This window comes from Symsagittifera roscoffensis, chromosome 8, assembly GCF_963678635.1.
Source record: "Symsagittifera roscoffensis chromosome 8, txSymRosc1.1, whole genome shotgun sequence".
Lineage (NCBI taxonomy): Eukaryota > Metazoa > Xenacoelomorpha > Acoela > Convolutidae > Symsagittifera > Symsagittifera roscoffensis.
Window position 1 is genome coordinate 5106093 of NC_087069.1, and position 18940 is coordinate 5125032.

The window sequence follows — 18940 nt, forward strand, 5'->3', positions numbered from 1 at the left end:
GTTTTCATTCAAAAATCAATTTTTTGAAGTGTAATAATAGATTCGAGCTTTTTTAAAGGTTTTTGGAAACGCTTAAGGGTTCATCTTTTTATTCACCCAGTATGAATCTACAGTTCTCGAATAGCTTTCCCAGCCTATTTTGAAACTTTGATTTTCAGAAATAGTCACAAACATAAAAATCAGTTTATATATTTAAAAAAAAAACGGTTTCAAAATCAGAACTCAAGTTTAAAGAAAGTTGTTTTTAAATTTAGTTTTGATTACAGAGCTAGAAAAATTTTAATCGATTTTTTTTTGGTTGTGCACTTTTTTAAACAAAATTATTTTGCGCTATACTTTTGATACAAAACTATTTTTTTTGAACTATGCTTGTGAGACGCTTTTTCCTTGCCCAGTTGATATAATAATTGTCTATACACCACAGGTACGAGCGTGAACAGTCTGGCATCTCCCTGGAAGTATCTCTGGGTCCGATCTCTGCCTCCCTCAGTGAGATCATAGTGTCGATCCAGGCCAGTCTGGTCACATTCCCAATCAACTTCCTGGTCGTGTTTATGTTCAAACGCACAGCCACCAGAGAACAGTGGAGGGAGAGGAAGCTAGCTAGAGGGCAGAAGGGAAAGTCCAAAGGTGAGGGCGCTAAGTAGGGTTCCGTAGCAAAAAGCAGACATATCATTAACCAATCATAATCGAGATCAGAAAGCATACGCATGCAAGAAAGTAATCATCTAATTCGTACGTTTGTAGTCTTATCTCAATTCTGATTGGTTTTTTACGAGTCAATTTTTGATCTGTCTAATTTGTGATCATTTCTCCTGAAAAGAATTCACTGCTCAGCAGGCTACCCGGGTTGACGTCCATACAAGAAAAATGCCTATCATACAATTTCATATACAGAATTTATGGAAAAGATGCTTTTCATGAAAGTTTTTTGGAACAAAATTGTATGTTAAGCATTTTTTTGCTCGAAACTTTTTTTTTCGAAAAAGAATATAATTGAGTTCAACCTAAACAATACAAAAAAGTAGCAGTTTTAGTTACATAGGAGCAATTTGGACATCAAAAAGACTTTTGGTAAAAAAAAACGTGCACTATCATACAATTTCAAATATGAAGTTTGTATGATATGCATTTTTTCCATAAAATTTTTTTTCGAGATAGCAACAAATCTCTCCTTTTTTGATTGCAAGCTCGTTTCTGTGCTCAAATAAACATTTCACGAAAAAAAATTTCACGCAAAATTGATACTTTGTATCTATAACGTAGTCCAAGTTGAGTTTTTAATTCGAAAAATCACGAATGAGTGTTGATTTTAAAAACCATACCAATTATTTTTTCTTCAAACGCCAAGATAAACTTGAAAACAGGCCTCTTTTCTCAACCATCAAAATCTTAAGAGTGAAACTTTTTAGCCGTTTTAAATAAAATACACTTAAGTATATGACTCTGAGGGAAAAAATAAGATGGCTGAAATAACCAAATGCAGGTTATATGCATGATCACTGCCACGAACAATGAATTTTTTTTTTTGATAGAAATCCTTGGATATTGTGCTTTTGGATAAAACACAAAAATTTGAGGCAATTTTTCCCGCATTTTCATTATGGAAAAAATGCTTATCATACAATTTCATAGCATAAAAAATCGCTTTTGCTATTTTCACAAAGTTGTTGTGATAAGAAGCAGGACAAAAAACTTGTAATTTAAACCCAGATTAGGGCCAAAAATTCATTTAAGAGAGATTTTATATTTTAGAAAATATGCTGACTGTGCTATTTTCATACGATTTCTGTTGGTCTATGAAATTGTATAAAATTGTATGACAAGCTTTTTTTGTCAACCCGGGTATTTCATGTATGACTCAAAAAATTTAAAGTTATGAATCAAAATTAATCAGCAACACAAACTTTTGGTATATGCATCGACAAAATTGAGATAAAGTGAAGTCAGTTTTTTTTAAAAACAGGTTATTTAAAAACTACGAATTGAGTAATTTTGAGCTTTTTTTGACAAGTAATTTGGCTTAAAAATGCCTTAAATAAATTTTTTCAATCTCTGTTAGGCTAATTCTTGAATTATTCAGTAAATGATTGAAAGGGACCGAGTAGTTAATGGAGCTTTTTTAAGATTGAGTACGCCGTGTGTTTGTGATGCTATTTTTTTCGGCCGGATAGTTTTGTGCAAATCCTTATTTAATTGCTGGTCTTATTCTGAGAAGAGTTCTGCAGTGAACAGTGGCAAAAGCATTTTTAAGTTTGAAATTTTTTTTAAAGCTTTACTGTAAGCATTCTGATTGGTCAAACTGATCAAAAAACAAAATTTAAATAAAACTTTGTAGTGGCTCAAGTTTGGTAAAAGATAAATATTTTAAAATTGAAACTTAAAATGTTGAAGTTTTAACAAACATGACCCATTACTAAACCTTCATAAAATCTTATTTTTTGATTAGTTTGACCCATCATAATTTTTTCAGAATATCTGAAAGAAATTTGGTTAAAAAATTGCCATCGTGATCTACAGATCTTCTATCTGATTGAGGGTTAGACTAAGACCAGTAACAGAATAAGGATTTGCACAAAACTATCCAGCCAAAAAAGATAGCGTCACAAAAAGACGTTGTACTGAACTCTCAATTTACTGATTTTTAAATTTTGTAGAAAAATTTGAAGCTTAGATATTAAAGTTTACTATCTAAGAAAGAGTCGTTCAGTTTAAAAAATGTCGTTCAGTAGGATGAAAATACAAAAACAAAATAAGAGCTTAAATAAAAAAAGAGTCTAACAAAACACTTTTTTTACCTTTAGTTCTAAACCAAACTCAAAATTTTTCTGAGTGGCCTAGTACACTAATAGCGAGGGATGAACACACGCTGAAAAAAAAAATTTTCTGTCGGTTCGTTTCAAAAACAATTTGGTTAGATCTAAGAAAAACGTTCAAAAAATATTTTAAAAAATCAAAAATAGAACCAAAACTTTTGCGCACGCTAGAAAAAAATTGTACTGTACATGAAATGTATCAATCAAAATAAAACGTTTTGATAAAAGTCTATTCATAGCAATTGAAATGACGCACAGACAATTTTGCCGAGGACAATTCAGCCAATTTGAAATTCAACCAATTCAGCCGGAAATATACAGACAATTCAGCCAGTTTTACAAAAGGCTAGATTCGAAAGAAAAAAATGGAATTGGAGTTATTTCTCGGTCTAAGGTCGCCGGTGGGCTGTTCCTACCCTCTGTTGGCAAGCTCGCCGGTCCCTCCCTCTGTTGGCAAGCTCGCAACACGTTGGCGCGACCGCGGCGGTCACTATTATTGGCTGAATTGTCTTTGGCTGAATTGTCTGCATACTTTTGGCTGAATTGTCTGAATTTCAAATCGGCTGAATTGTCTTTGGCCGAATTGTCTGGACGCGATTGAAATATGAATGAAACGTATCAAAAATTGTATGACACGATTTAAAAAAGTTTTAAATTTCAAGCTGTAAAAATGTTTCTAAAAAGTAGAATCAACTTGATTTAGAACAGATTGCAATTGATAGTTTTAGCTGCGGTTGAAATATTTTAAATGAGATCTTTGCATTCTCGGTATAATACTTATCTGGATCTTAATTTCAGAAAAACTGTGATGATATTTTGATTTTGTTTATCGTTATGATCAAAACTAATCTTAAGGCTTTGATTATAATTACAAAAGCTTTCTTTTGCTAGCAATTGGTGTCCAATAATTAAATTGGATTATAGGAACAGCAAAAATTGGAAAGTTATTTCAAAACATATCATCGCGATGATTTATCTTTTCATTATGAATGTTTCTGAACAAAAATGATTATTAGGTTTCTAGAAAAATCCCTGTTTTTCAGCCCGTTGTGTGTTCCACCCCTGGACAAAGTACCTGGCCTTCCTCTTGTCCTATTCTGCCACCCTTCTGGCTCTGTTTGTGTGTGTGACTTACAGCCTCACTTGGGGAGAGAAGAAGAGCAATTCATGGCTCATTGGCATGGTTCTGTCCACATTCCAGAACATATTCCTTGTCCAACCGCTCCAGGTAAAATGAATTGAGTGTTTTTTAGAATTGAGATAAAAAACAGATCTAAGAATTTAAATAGGGAGAATTTTTGGTTCAAAAAAGAAACAATTCGTTTATATTCATAAAGTGTATCCCAGAGTTTTTTCATCCTGGTAAAACACCAAAAACGCCAGTGAGCTGTCGATCGAGTAAGGTCTTATCTCAAAGGAGGTCATATGGATCTCCTAACCTTTAACGTTTTTTTTTCGAACCTTGTCTCGTTTTTTTTCAATTTTAAGATTTATTTTATTTGGCGCAAAAGGCGCCTTTTTCTGGCAATTCCTTAATCATTATTATTTTTTGCAATTTCAGCAAATGGTTTTCATGCTTCCATCCGTATAAGTTTTATCTGTAGATTGACGATATCTAGTTCGAACTTAATATTAATTGGTAGGTTTTAATGTGCAATAATTGACTGCGTGTTGTTCTAGGCTGTTCTGGTGGCGATATTCTTCGTGATTCTCTTCAAGACTTCATCTGCTCGGAAGTCAATGCTGGAAAAGGAAGAAGAAGAGGAAACTGTGGACGAGAAATCGGATTCCAAGACAGCCAAGAAACAGACTTATAAAGGTAGCAAAAAACACTGAATCCTTAAAACCACAAAGATTACTTCAAATTTTATCAGTTTTGCTATGAATTTTTAACCGCAATTTATTGCTTATCGTGACTGCTGCAGTTGGTTTGTGGGCCTATGGGTAAAGTTTTTGTTAAAAAGTTCGTTATTTTCTTCAAGTAGAAAAAAAATCAAAAAAAGTTTAATAGGGAAAATTTCAAAAAAATATACGACATGAATTAAGTAAAACTACCAAGAAATATGCACGAAAAAGTATTTTCAAAAACAAAAACTGCTGAGGTTTTTTGAAAGCTTTCAAAAGATGTTAAAGAAAAAAGTTGAAAAAACGACAGAAATAATCAAAAAAAAATAATTGAAAGGACAGTAAGAGCAAGACCCAGAGTCTGCTTGTTTTCAGGCCTCGACGCTGACAACATCAGCATCCTATCTCGCAAAGAAATGCTGCGAGCGAAGCGAAACAGAAAACGGGAAAGGAACTACGAAAACGCACTCGCATTCATTCTCAAGTACACTGTGTTCTTGACTCTGCTGTTCATTGTTGCTTATGGAAACAGGAATGCTTACTCTTATGTTTATTACAACAACATTCAGAAGGAGCTCAACTCTTCGTTCTTATACGTTAGTTGATCATTTAAAAAGAAACATAGACTAGTAAAAACAGCTGATTTCAAATACACAAAGCTTTTTGTTTTGTTTTGTGTTTTATTTTAAGTTTCTTTTTGTATTTTTTCCATTTTGTTCTGAAAAGGCCGTGTGACTTCTGCCCATTACCTCTTTTTATTTGGGTTACTGCCAGACCCAGCAAACAGTTTGGCTCCACATGAGCGAAAGTGGTTTTCGATGGGAGTTTCTAACTGAATGAATTATTCACCCAGGGCAGTTTAGGAGCGGTCGAAATCCCGAGTTCGAACCCCTCACATAAACTTTTTGTGTTTTCTGTTTGTTGATTTTTGCTGTTTTTTGAAATGTGGCCAAGAATTTCTCAAAAATTTTGGATTTTTGTCACCAAATTCGCTCAATTATTTTATTCGATGGCACTGATCTATGCTAATTTTCCAAACAGGTTGTAGACCAAAATAACAGGAAAGGAAAGTGTCTATTAAGTTTTTTGAGCAAACTTTTTAAATCGAATTGACCTAGCTACCTGCCACAACCCAATCTAAGTGAGCCACCTTTATTTCCTTTCATGTATGTTTTTTCAGAAATCAGGAACCCGGGGGGACTTTTGGGCGTATATGGAGAACGTGAGTTCACATGCTCAGTTCAGTGATGAGTGTGGGGGGTACTGTTTCGGAGACGGAGTCTCAGTTAAGATTGGGGCAGCACAACTCAGACAAGTCAGAGTCAGACCAGGTAAGTGTGGGGTTGTGATGCCAGAAAAACACTGAACACCTGTTATAGTTTTCACTGGATCAACTGAGAGATCTCCAACAAACAAAAATGGCAAATGTAAAAATAAAACAATTTCAAATGCGAGCAGGTGGTTAAAATGTATATAGGTCGCAATCAATTGACCGTCTGAAAATTTTTATATAGAAGTGTCGAGAAAAAAAATTGAAAAAAAAAGTCAAAAATTTTTCAATTTTTCCGATTTTGTTTCGTTTGGGCGATCAATGCTTCGACGTAAACAAGTAACCGTTGTCAGTTTTCTGAACTCTACTTAGCCAAAAAATCTAAAGCATTCTTTTGATGGGTGTATTTAGGTAATGTTCAACAGATCAACAGAAAAAAATCGGTTAAAAATCCAACAAATTTGGCCATGATTGGTTCTCTGGGTTTAATGGCAATCTGGCAAACAGCTTTATCATACATTATTCTTCTTTTGGTCTTTCGTTTTTTTTCGTTCTGACAAATCTTTAACATATATAAATACTTGTCTCTGGACTCCAGAGACCTACACACAGCAAACTGAGCGCTCTTACAGTGCACACTTTGGCCTCGTAAAGGTATGATCAAAAACACTTGAGTGGTTATAAAAAGTTCTCCCGTATCTATTGAGTTCTCCCCCTCCCCCGTAAAGCCGTAATAAGTTGTGGAATTTTCCTCAGTTTTTTTTCTAAAATTTTTTATGGTACAAATGACACCCCTATTTATTCAAATGGACAGGTATAGTAACGCGGGTTGACAAAAATGCTTGTCCAAAAATTTAATCTTCTGAATAAAACGCTTATCAAACACTTTGATACAATTTCATAAAAAAAAAATTGTAACAAAGTCGTGAAATATGCATACTTTTCATTTTGCAAACGTTTTCATACTTACTTTGTTTGTCATAGTAAGTATGGAACTCTTTGATCGTTCTGACAACAGGTTTAAAGACTTGTCTCTGGATTCCAGAGACCTTCACTCACCAAAACTTGCGCCTTTCCACAGCTTGACCTTCTGAAGATATCATTAAATATTATTGGTTATAAACAGGTCTCAAGTATATTGAGCTATACCACCCCCCCCCCCAAAAATCTGAATTGGGGCTGGTAATTGCTCTGTTGGTCTCTGTTTCATATGACAAGACTACTTATTCAAATAGACAGATATAGTAGCGCAGGTTGACAAAAATAACCATTATTTTTAATTCCATTTTTCATTATGATCAGCTCATCACACAATTCCATACTATGAGCAAAATAATTATCATTTATTTTCATCCAAATTTTAAGATAAAAAAGATAAAAATTCAAAAAATGCATTTTTCTCCATAGTATGAGTTTTTATAACAAACCATTTGTTTCCCCGCCGCACCCTGGAACTAAAAAACTTGTTCTTTTGCCAATTTTTTTAAAGAAAAATTGAGTGGAAAAAGGCAAAAACTTATTTGAAACTGTATGATAGGCCTTTTTTTCGTGAATTAAAACGCAGAAAAAAAATGTTTTGAATCTTTATGTTTTGTCCAAAATCACAATAACCAAAGATATCTATAAAACCCAGAGAGGAAGTGGCAGTGCAGTTATCAGGCAGATAAACTTATATAGTTAATATTAGCTACGTATTTTTATCATTTTCATTCAGAGATTTATACTAAAATGTAACTTGAAAAACTTAGTGGTTGAGAAAAGAGGTCTGCGTTCTATAACAAAATTTGGTATATCTTAGCATATGAAAAAAGGGTGATTGTGATTTTCAAAAAAAAAACAGTCGCTTATGATTTTTTTTGTGAAAAAATCAGTATGGCCTACGCTATATACACAAAATATCAAATTTTGGGTCAAAAATTTTTTTGATACCAAAATTGCTCGCAATTATTCAAAACAGCCTTTAATTTGTATTGTTTGAATTTTGAACTAACTTAATATAATTTTCGAAAAAAAAGTTTCGATTGAAAAAATGTTTATCGCACAGTTTTCTTATGACAAGCATTTTATACATAGACTCCTTGTATCAAATTGTGTGATTAGTATTTTTCTCGTTTGGACGTGAACTCGGGAATACATAGAAAGATGGAAAAAATAACTTAAAAAATTGCTTTTTTTTACAAAACTGTTCAGAGAAAAATTGAAAAAACTTGGTTTACTTGGGGTAGCGTCCAAGTTTTTGTGAGTTATCCAATTAAAACTTTAATTTTTGTTGTTTATAAAACTTTCGTTAAACTCATTTTAGTATTTGGTGTTATGTTAGTTTTTGTGTTTTTTCAGATTGTGTAGTAATCGACCTTATGCAAAACAACATAGACGTAGATTGTTTCTCCTCCTTCTCTCTCTCCGACTCCGAAGACAGAGACTTCAGGAATGGATCGTGGGACGAAATTGTCGACGAAGAGAGAGGTGTTTCGGAGTCTATCGATCCCTGGAGGTACCACTCGATGGTAGAAACGAGGGCTCTTCCCTTTTTGGGAAAATACAAAACGTATCCAGGTTTGTATACTATGTATCCTAATGCACTTATTTTAACTAATTCATCTTATTCACCTAATTTGCCTAATTCATCTTATTCTTCTTAGTCACATAACTCGAGAAGTCAGACGTGATAAAAAAAATTTTAGCAAATGAATTCAATTGAGCTTAATCGCAGGAAAATTTATATATAGCATTGAAATTATTCACATTTTTGACGTTTTCTTGCGGTAATAATTTAACTTTTATATAATTTTTTTTTCGACTTTTCAACAAATTTTTGTACAGAAAGTTTTTCATTTACATGATTCAGAAATTAACAAAAAAATTTAAAAATTACAGGAGTGGGCTACGTTCAGAAACTTCCAGGAACCCTGGAGGCCACCCTGGACGTACTGGACACTCTGCGTCGTTCCTCGTGGGTGGACAGACAGACCAGACTGGTGCTGTATCAGTTCAACCTCTACAACTTCAACTCCAACCTCTTCGCAGTTGTGAGTGTCGCGTGGGAGTTCCTCGCGGAGAGTGGGGGAATCGCGACTGTCAACATCGATGTAAGTGGTGTTTCTGTGATTGAAATTGATAAATTAGGTTGGACATTCTATGCTACTTGCAGAGCATTAACTAACCATCATTAGGTTTTGAAGTTATTTTTATCAAACGCGATTCGAAAACAAGAAGAAATTTCAGTTGAATGGATAGTTTTGAAAAAATTTAATTGTTAATTATGTTTGGATTTTTGTGGTCAACACTCTTTTTGTATATTGTGCCCGACCGGATTTCTTATTTATTGATATATTACGTGTATAATGAACCCAGGTTTGTGGTTTAGATGCCGAACATCCGTCTGTTGACCTCTTCGTATGGGTATGTGCTCACAGTTCTGGAGGTCATCCTGTTCATCATATACTGCATTCAACTCATCAACATACTCATATCCGTAAGTCATCCATCTTTAGTACCAGTCTTCAAATAACTCACCTGAAAACGTCATCAAGTTAAGTTTCGGTAGTTTTTTTAAATAAATTTTCCAAACTGAATATATCAGAAGTCAGACCACCTATCCACGAGGGATAGGAACAAAATACGAGCTGTACAGCTCATCGCGGCGAACCGTGCCGCTGTTCAAGAACTACATGTATATTTTTTGGTTATGTTTCTGGGCTGCTTCACCCTCAAGCATTGTTACTACTCTCAGGTATTGTTGCTTCACCCTCAAGCAACGAGCACGGATCATGGTGGGCCTCGAACATCCGACCTTTCGATTGAGAGGCGGAGACGTAACCACTTCACCACTGCTCCACTAATATATAACTTTTATGATTCAGATGGTGAAAATGGGTCCTCTGCAGTACATGAAGAGTGTGTGGAATGTGTTGCAGATGTGCATCACTGCACTGGGTTTGGGATCCATCTTCGTGTATGTGAACAGAGAGATAGAGACCAGAACCATCCTGGGGGACATCACGCCACAGTCTCAAGGTCAGGCGGGGTTAAGGTCAGGCAGAGGTCAAGGTTGTCAGTGTTGGGTTCTGAAAACTGGCAAAAAAGCCAATACTTTATTCTTAACTTAAGTTTTCCCCTGCAGTCATTGTTCCAATTTTTTTCAGTTAGTTTCTCAAAACAGCAGGAAAACCATAACTGGTGCAAAACATATTGCTTAAAACAAACAAAATTTTCAGTTGCATAACTAATTTCTTAACACTAACAAAATTTTCAGTTGCAAAACTAATTTCTTAAAATAACAAATTTTTCAGTTGCAAAACTAATTTTTTAACAGTAATAAAATTTTCAGTTGCAGAACTAGTTTCTTAAAACTAACAAAATTTTCAGTTGCAAAACTAATTTCTTATAACTAACAAAATTATCAGTTGGAAAACTAATTTCTTAAAACTAACAAAATTATCAGTTGCAAGACTAATTTCTTGAAACTAACAAATTTTGCAAAACACTTTCTGCCAATATCTATTCTTGTATACGCACAGTCAGTCGCCATTTTTTGTGAAGCATTTTCCAAGATCTACTTTGGAGTATTTGCAAAAACAAATCAATGTTGTGTTTCAGAGTTCTACGAAATGTCGACTGTGGTGATGTGGAACGAACTGTACATTCTGCTCACTGGCTTAATCGTCTTCTTCGTCTGTGGTAACACTTTATGTTCTTGTTCCGCATTTGATAAGAAGCCACTTCAATTTCCGAGTAACTGCTCTGTAAGTCCTTTACTCGGAAATTGAAGTCTTTTTTTTTACAATTATGTTTTCCCAACCTCAGTTTTTTGATCGGAGACTTTCGTCCGAAAAATCTATTAGTCTGAAATCTATTTTATTTTGTCCCGCATGTATACAATTTCTTTAAAAAATATTTTACTAATGTTGTGATCTTACATCAGGTTTTGCAATTATTGCAAAACATACTTAGTTAATTAACCGGTCACTCATATATGACCTTCATGAGCCATTCTCTCCGGCGGAGAGAATGATCTCTCATTGTTTTAATGTTTTAACTTATCGACTAATTCATCTTAATTCTTATTCTTTTTATTAGTTTTAACCTAGAATTAGCTACAACAAAGTAACATTTTATCATGGCGCAGTCATCTTACGAATCTAACGTGAGAGGAATACCTCCCTTTTGGCAAAACCATACGGTAGACCCACCCATCCCTTGGGAAGACTGGAGTGATCTGTTTCAATTAGCTATAATTGCTAAGGAAAACATAGATATAGAAAATTTACTCAATCCGTCGGAGAGACATCACTCACTACCTCCAAATTTGGAAAACTCAACGGACGGTGAAACAGATACTCAGAGACGCTCGAGATTGGAGAGAAAATCCCAAGAACAAAGACGATATGACGAAGAAGAAACAGCATCGATAAAAACCGAAACCAAGAAATTCAACGGAATGCGAATAGAAGAAGCAGACAAGAAATTACGTTCGGTTTTATATCTGGCACTGGGAAATGAAGGAAAAAGGATCTTCGGACAAAAATTTACCAAGGTGAAAGTCTTACAAATTTCTTTTAAGGAATTCTGGGAGTTCTTAGCGATCGCTTTCGTAAGAAAAACAAATGTCACATTTGAACGACATAAACTGTTAAATAGAAAACAACGCGATAGAGAATCCCTCGAACAATTCTGGGATGCCTTAGCTGAAATGGCGAAAAAGTGCGACATAATCGCAGGAGAAGAAGAGTGGATAAGGGATATTTTCATAAATAATATGAAAAACTACGACATCCAAAGGAAATTGTTAACAGAAACCCTCCCTCCACGCGAAGCACTAAATGTAGCACTCATAGACGAAAAAGGAATTTTAAATCACTTGAAGTTAACCAATAATTTTAAATCCAACGGACCATCCGTACACAAACCAAGCAACCACTTTAACGTTAAAAGAGAACCAACCCTTAACATCGAAAGGAGTAACAATTGTATGAAGTGTGGCGGATTATTCTCAAAAGGTCACTTAGCAGTTTGCCCAGCAAAGGACACGACTTGTACTTCATGTAAATTCAAAGGACATTTCACCAGACTTTGTAGATCTCGTCGCAAAAATGTAAACATTGTAAATACCCAAATTGTAGATAATACAGATTTTAATCCGTCGGATATTCAGGATGTAAATACTGACCTCATGGATAGAGAATGTTGTGGCGTCATAAACGCATGGTCAGAATCTGGACAAAGCGAAAACGACGATTATTCTGTACTAAATGTAACTACGATTTTTGATAACGATGGAAAAGAACTGAAGAAACTATTGAACATTGGACTCGGAAAAGAAAACCAAGTAATTTTAAACATTCAAGTGGATTCAGCTAGCCCGGTGAGCTTCCTTAAGAAAAACGTACTTCACGAATTAAAGTTACGAGACCCCTACTTGAAAATTTATCCTGTGGATAAGTCAACTAGAGACCTATACTGTGGATTCACAGATAATGCCATAAACATCACTGGAAAGGTGAAACTTCCGATATTTTCAAATGGTTGGTCAGACAACGGCTGTCAATTCTTTCTAACCGAGGGACACGAGAGAAATATCTTAGGAAACGACAACCTTCCAAAAGTGGGGATAGAAGTCTCTCAGAAACACTTCCCACACTTTCAGACTAACAAGCAGTGTAAGTCAATAAATTCCATCTCTCAAACAAACCAAGATAGGGAAATTTTGAATATAACAAAATCATTCAAAAATTTATTCCTTCGGATTGGAAAAATTAAAAATCAGATGAAAATCACTCATTTCCATGAACCCTTAAAACCAATCCAACTAAAGGGAAGACGAGTCCCCCTTCACTTACTGGACGCGGTAAAGACAGAACTCAATAGACTAAAAGCGGAAGGACATATTAAAAAATTAGAAAACTGCGATGAAGACAGATTCATTAGCCCAATAGTCATCATTTGTAAAAAAGATAAATCCATCAAATTAGCCTTAGATTCCAAGTTCATAAACAAACAGATTTACAAGAACAAATATCAAATGCCAAACATCCACGAACTGGTAGACAATGTCGCGGCACAAATTACTAATGATTCCGTTGGAGAAGTGTGGTTTACTAACTTAGACTTAAAAAACGCGTACAGCCAATTAGCACTAGATAAATTCACTAGTAACCAATGTAACTTCAGTATCGTGGGTGGTGATATTACGGGTACTTACCAATTTTTAACTGGTTTTTACGGCTTAGGGGATATGCCTAACGAATTTCAAAGAGTAATGGACTCTACGTTAGGTTCAATCCCATTTACTAACTGTTACTTGGACGATATTTTAATCTCTTCCAAAGGATCATTCTTAGACCACAAGAATATTGTATTAAAAATTTTATCGACCCTCGACGAATACAATTTCGCGGTGAAATGGTCAAAATGTAAATTCTTTCAAAAAGAAAAAGAATGGTTGGGATTCAAAATCTCTAAATCAGGTATTACCCCATTATTCGACAAATCGAAAGCCATAAAAGATCTACCTATTCCGAAGAATTTAAAAGAACTACGATCATTTTTTGGTTCTATAAACCAATACATTAAATTCGTCCCAAACTTAGCATCCTTAGGAAGCCCACTCCGACCGCTTCTAAATAAGAAATCAATATTCCAATGGAACGATGACCATACAAAAGCGTTTGAAATCGTAAACCTAGCAGAGAATACCCATTTTGACGTGAAACGTAAAACTAGAGTAAAAACAGACGCGTCACATAATGGACTCGGAGCTTCGCTTGAACAACTCCATGGGAACGATTGGAAAACAATCTCATTTGCTTCACGCTTTTTAAACCCTCACGAGTCTAAATATTCTACGAACGAGCTCGAACTACTAGGGGTTGTATGGGCCGTCGAACATTATAAGAATTACCTTTACGGATCAGATTTCGAAGTAATTACTGATCACAAAGCTTTATTATCCGCTTTATCACCAAACCACGGGAATAAAACTTACCACAGTAGACTAACAAGATGGGTAGACAGATTATTACCTTTTAATTTCTCTATCAAACATATCGCAGGAAAAGACATGGGTTTCACTGACCTTATTTCTAGAATTCCATCAGGAAAAGCTCTTCCAATATCACATTACGATGAAGACATCGTAGTAGCAAACATTAATAAGATTAATAAATCATTAAATCCGTCGGAGAAAATAAGAACTACATGCTCAGCCATTGGTTTTAATCTGGAAAATTCCGATTACGCTTTATTACGTAATTACCTAATAGCAGCAGTGTTAAAAATCATTAACTCGTCTTTTCCAATTTGCTCATTTAATCACAAAAGAACAGAATTTTGCACTTCAAATTGCATTCCAACGGATTATTCTAATACAAATACATTAAATATTTCCATTTCTAATTCCGCATTTCTTTATTTTTTAATCTCTAATTGTAGTTTAATTATTTCACCTGTAGATAAAAAAATTGTAGATACTGTTAATATGAATAATAAGAATATTGTAATTAATCCCACCACTTCCGGTATTTCCGTAGATTTAGACTTTCAACTTTTATCAGACCACGCTAATCTAGTTAAAAAATACCGCGAAAACTTGAAGTTGCCGGATCGACCCTTGGATTTAAATATTTTATTTAACGCCAAGTTAGTAGCTCTCTTGACAGAAGACGATCCCATGTTAAGCCCAATTGTTAAAGCACTTCAAAATAAGGTGGAGAAGATTAATGCAGATTCTCCGTATTTCAAACATTTTACCCGAGACCTGCACGAATCCGACGGATTGCTCTATATGGACGGTAAACTCGTTATTCCATTTACTTTACGAAGCGCGATGATGAAGAACCTCCACGAAACACATCCAGGTCAATTTGGAATGAATTACTTGGCTCAATACATCTGGTGGCCTCATATTAACAGGCAAATCTACTTTCACGGGATAAATTGCTCAGAATGTACATCGGCGGGTAAGAATTTGAAAACTGTCATTCCTAAGTCACAAATTAGTGAACTTCCTCCACTATTGGAACCGAACGAAGAACTTAATTTAGATTTCGCGAGTCCTTTGGATTCTTACTGGGGGCCAAAGAAATACATTTTACTTTGTATCGACAGATTTTCTAAATTCCCGTCGGCAAAAATTACATCGTCTACTTCTTCAAAAACAGTTGTAGAATTTTTACAAGACTACATATTCTTACACGGGATACCTTATTCTATAAGGGTAGATCACGCTACTTGCTTTACAAGTCAAGACTTCAAATCTTTCTGCGATTCCAACAACATCAAAATAATCTTTTGTACAGTAGGCGACCACCGTTCCAACGGATTAGTTGAAAAATTAGTTCACACTGTGAAAATCAAACTACTGGCTATTTCAAAAGAACATCATAAAAGCACACTACAGAGTGCCGTTTCAAAAATCATCTGGAATCTACGTTCTACCTATCAATCAAAAATTAAATGTTCACCCTTCGAAATCCACTATAACAGAAAACCAAATACTATTTGGAAACAACTAGCCTCTGTTAAACCCTCCTTTGGAATTTTAGACAAAGGGAAATCAATTCTGTCTAAGGAACGAGCTAAGGATTGGAATGCGGACGACAGACTAGAGGATGGCTACAAGGACGACTTGATAGCGAAGAAGAATCAAAACCCGAAAGAAAAAGGATACGACACGGACTATGCTTCATCCTCGAAAATCATCCCAAATAGACTACCAATCAAAAGTCCATTCAAAGGTAAAATCCTTCGGAAAACTAACGGTAACATCAACCGAGACTGTTTCTATAAGGAACTAAATAAAAGAATTATAGATTCTTCTACTTCAACAGTAAAATTATCCGACGGAAAAATAATTCGAAAATCCGACATTGCGATTCCTATTTCTACTTCAAATAAAATCAGACCTTTTAAAGGAAACATTTCATTCCCGTATTTTCCTAATCCTAATGTTGAAGTAGGTCAGAAACAGGAAGGCGTAAGACGTAAATCAGGAACGAAAAAGCCAACGAAAAAAAGGACCAGACAAGTGGATCCGACCCCGTCTGACAACTTAACTAGGACACGCATATCAGGGTCATCACGCAATACTACAAGAAGCCAAACACGCTACTCAAAGAAGTCATCAACTCCTCCAGGTTACCTTGCTTCGGATGAATCTATGCTAATTCCTTCGGATATTTCGGATACAAGTGAATGGGAATGGATAGCGGGCGGCTTCCCTTGTAGGGATGTAGCCAGAGAACGTTTTATTTCAGACTCACTTACACCTCACCTCTCAATCGCAAATAATTCTAATCACACCATAACCAATCCTGAAATAAAATCTGAGATTTTAGAAAACGACATTGAACCAAGCAGAGAACAACCTTTTGACCAATCTTACGAGTGCCCAATAAGTATGATACCCGCCAACCGAACACATAGTACTGAGGAGCAGAGAACCATAAACCAGGGAAGGGACAATGACACCATTGAACAACAGGACCTGCAAGACGTGCCTAATCCAATGGATAACGATTCAAATACGGACTTCCCGGTGTACGAGATTAATGACTCAACCGACGAGTGTACTTTACCTGACGAGTGTACTATACCTGCTAACCCTACCAGCATTTCCGGTAAAATTCCTCCTACCATCCGCCGCTCCAGTAGAAATGTTGGTCCACCAAAACTTTATGGTAAACGTTATTTTATTGATGCAGTAGAGAACGTTCAAGAAGCCTCGGGTTCGGCGGCCGATCCTATCGTGATAGAAATTGAAGGACCACACGACACCATCAACAAGACAAATCCGGCGGAGATAATTGTCTTAGATTCAAATTCAACATCACCTGATCAAACGTCAACTTCGTCAACCGACGAATCACTGAGAATGGAAATAGAAAATTTTGGAGATCACTCTGATCTCGATAGCGAACTTTTCAACACAGAACTTGAAAACTTTCTAAAAGAATATAAATCTTTGTAATCACTCAGCTATACTCTAATCTGTTATTTTGGCTTACCAAGAAGCACATACTAACTTATAAACTGGTGCTAATCTTCAAATATTAATTTGTCGATCGGTAAACGTAAGAACTTTATCCTTCGGATAAACTTAATCCAGAAAAAGAAAACATCATCGCGTGCTCTCATAAATCATCCAAATCGACTTCCCTTCAGTTAGTCTATTACAAAGCAAGACCCCACCCATAAAACGTTGGGTAAACTTCAACGCATTTTATTTTGCTTTAACATAACCCCTATCCGTTGGATTCCGGATAATTTTTCTTGCAGTTATAATAGCTATATTTAATGCTATAGGGAGCTTTAGTTAGTGTCAGTTCCTCATTTTTAAGGCGCTTTAATTTTCTTTCCCTCGTCCTTAAAGGGGGAGAAAGGAGTCAGTCATAGTTAGTTCTAGTGCATTACCTTATTCGCAATTTAAATTTTTTCCTGCTTAGGGGAATGTTGTGATCTTACATCAGGTTTTGCAATTATTGCAAAACATACTTAGTTAATTAACCGGTCACTCATATATGACCTTCATGAGCCATTCTCTCCGGCGGAGAGAATGATCTCTCATTGTTTTAATGTTTTAACTTATCGACTAATTTATCTTAATTTTTATTCTTTTTATTAGTTTTAACCTAGAATTAGCTACAACAAAGTAACATTTTATCAACTAAACAAAGAATAACCCCTAAAATTTACTCAACTCTCTTGTTGCAGCCAAACTTCTGCAGCTGATGTAGCCCATTGGAATTACCTGAACCATTTTTTCAATCGAGTAAAAATATATAATTTATTGTTTCGGTTGCTGATAAAAGTCAACTGTGTGAACTTAACCATATTTTCACCAAACAAAACGGTTGAATGGAGCAACAAAACTCAGTTTATTTTTATTATTGCAGCCAAACTTCTGCAGCTGATGTAGCCCATTGGAATTACCTGAACCATTTTTTCAATCGAGTAAAAATATATAATTTATTGTTTCGGTTGCTGATAAAAGTCAACTGTGTGAACTTAACCATATTTTCACCAAACAAAACGGTTGAATGGAGCAACAAAACTCCGTTTATTTTTATTATTGCAGCCAAACTTCTGCAGCTGATGTAGTCCATTGGGTTGACTTGAACCATATTTTCGATCGGGCAAAACAAATATAATTTTTTATTGTGTCGGTTGCTGATGAAATTCTTTATTTTCAATGTCGACCAACAAATAACTTTTTTCTTTATAACTTTATTTTCACTTCTTTATAACTTTATTTTCAATGCGTAGTTTATTTTTTTGTTGCAGCCAAACTTCTGCAACTGATGGAGTTCAACCGGGTGACTCGTCTGTTCGTGTCCATCCTCAAGCAGTGCTCCCCCTCCCTCGCCGCCTTCTCCCTCATGTTCGTCGTCATATTCCTCGCATTCTCCGTTTGTGGCAATCTCTTGTTCGGCAGAGTGTTGAGGAACTATTCCAGTTTCGTCAGTTCGCTGCAAGAGTGTGGATCTATGGTATTAGGTATGCTTATCAAATTAGATTTCCTCTTTTTTCAAGTATATATATTTTTACCCTACCGTTTTTACCATAAGTAATATTACCATATTTTACCCTCTGAAATTAGAACATTTATACTCCATGTAACTTCAACATTTTTCAGCATATCATCTTACATACAGCAAGCATTTTAACCCCTTACTTGTAAGTACAATTATTTTACAAACAAAGTTTGACAGGTAGAGCTTTTGAAGCCGTGCACCATCTTCAGTTGAAACTCATTTCATGAAAGTGTAGAAAAATTGAAAAACAATGAAGTACTATATAGTCGAGCGGATCTACGGTACTACATGTGCATTTTTTTGCACCGAATAATCATGGTGTTCTTTTGATTGTGTTCTCGAAAAACGTGCGCTTTCTGAATTGGTTTATAAAATGTTTTTTTTTTAGTCGCTGAGTTATTATATGAGGCATTTTTTTTTTGAATTTTAGACAATCTCTTTTTTCTGCGACAATTGTTTTTTGCAAAATTGGGTCCTTA

The 18940-nt window shown here is 35.2% G+C and overlaps 1 protein-coding gene across 1 annotated transcript in view; it reads left to right on the forward strand.

The window, feature by feature from the left end:
• Positions 1-18696, forward strand: part of LOC134853432 (polycystin-1-like protein 2) — a 67279-nt gene extending 48583 nt beyond the window's left edge. The window contains exons 23-34 of the mRNA XM_063869430.1: positions 425-630; positions 3860-4044; positions 4497-4635; positions 5037-5257; positions 5842-5992; positions 8269-8487; positions 8809-9020; positions 9299-9406; positions 9795-9948; positions 10531-10611; positions 18211-18423; positions 18671-18696. Of these exons, the coding sequence (XP_063725500.1) occupies positions 425-630; positions 3860-4044; positions 4497-4635; positions 5037-5257; positions 5842-5992; positions 8269-8487; positions 8809-9020; positions 9299-9406; positions 9795-9948; positions 10531-10611; positions 18211-18423; positions 18671-18696 (1915 nt within the window). The remainder of the gene's footprint in view (positions 1-424; positions 631-3859; positions 4045-4496; positions 4636-5036; positions 5258-5841; positions 5993-8268; positions 8488-8808; positions 9021-9298; positions 9407-9794; positions 9949-10530; positions 10612-18210; positions 18424-18670) is intronic.
• Positions 18697-18940: the final 244 nt, after the last annotated feature.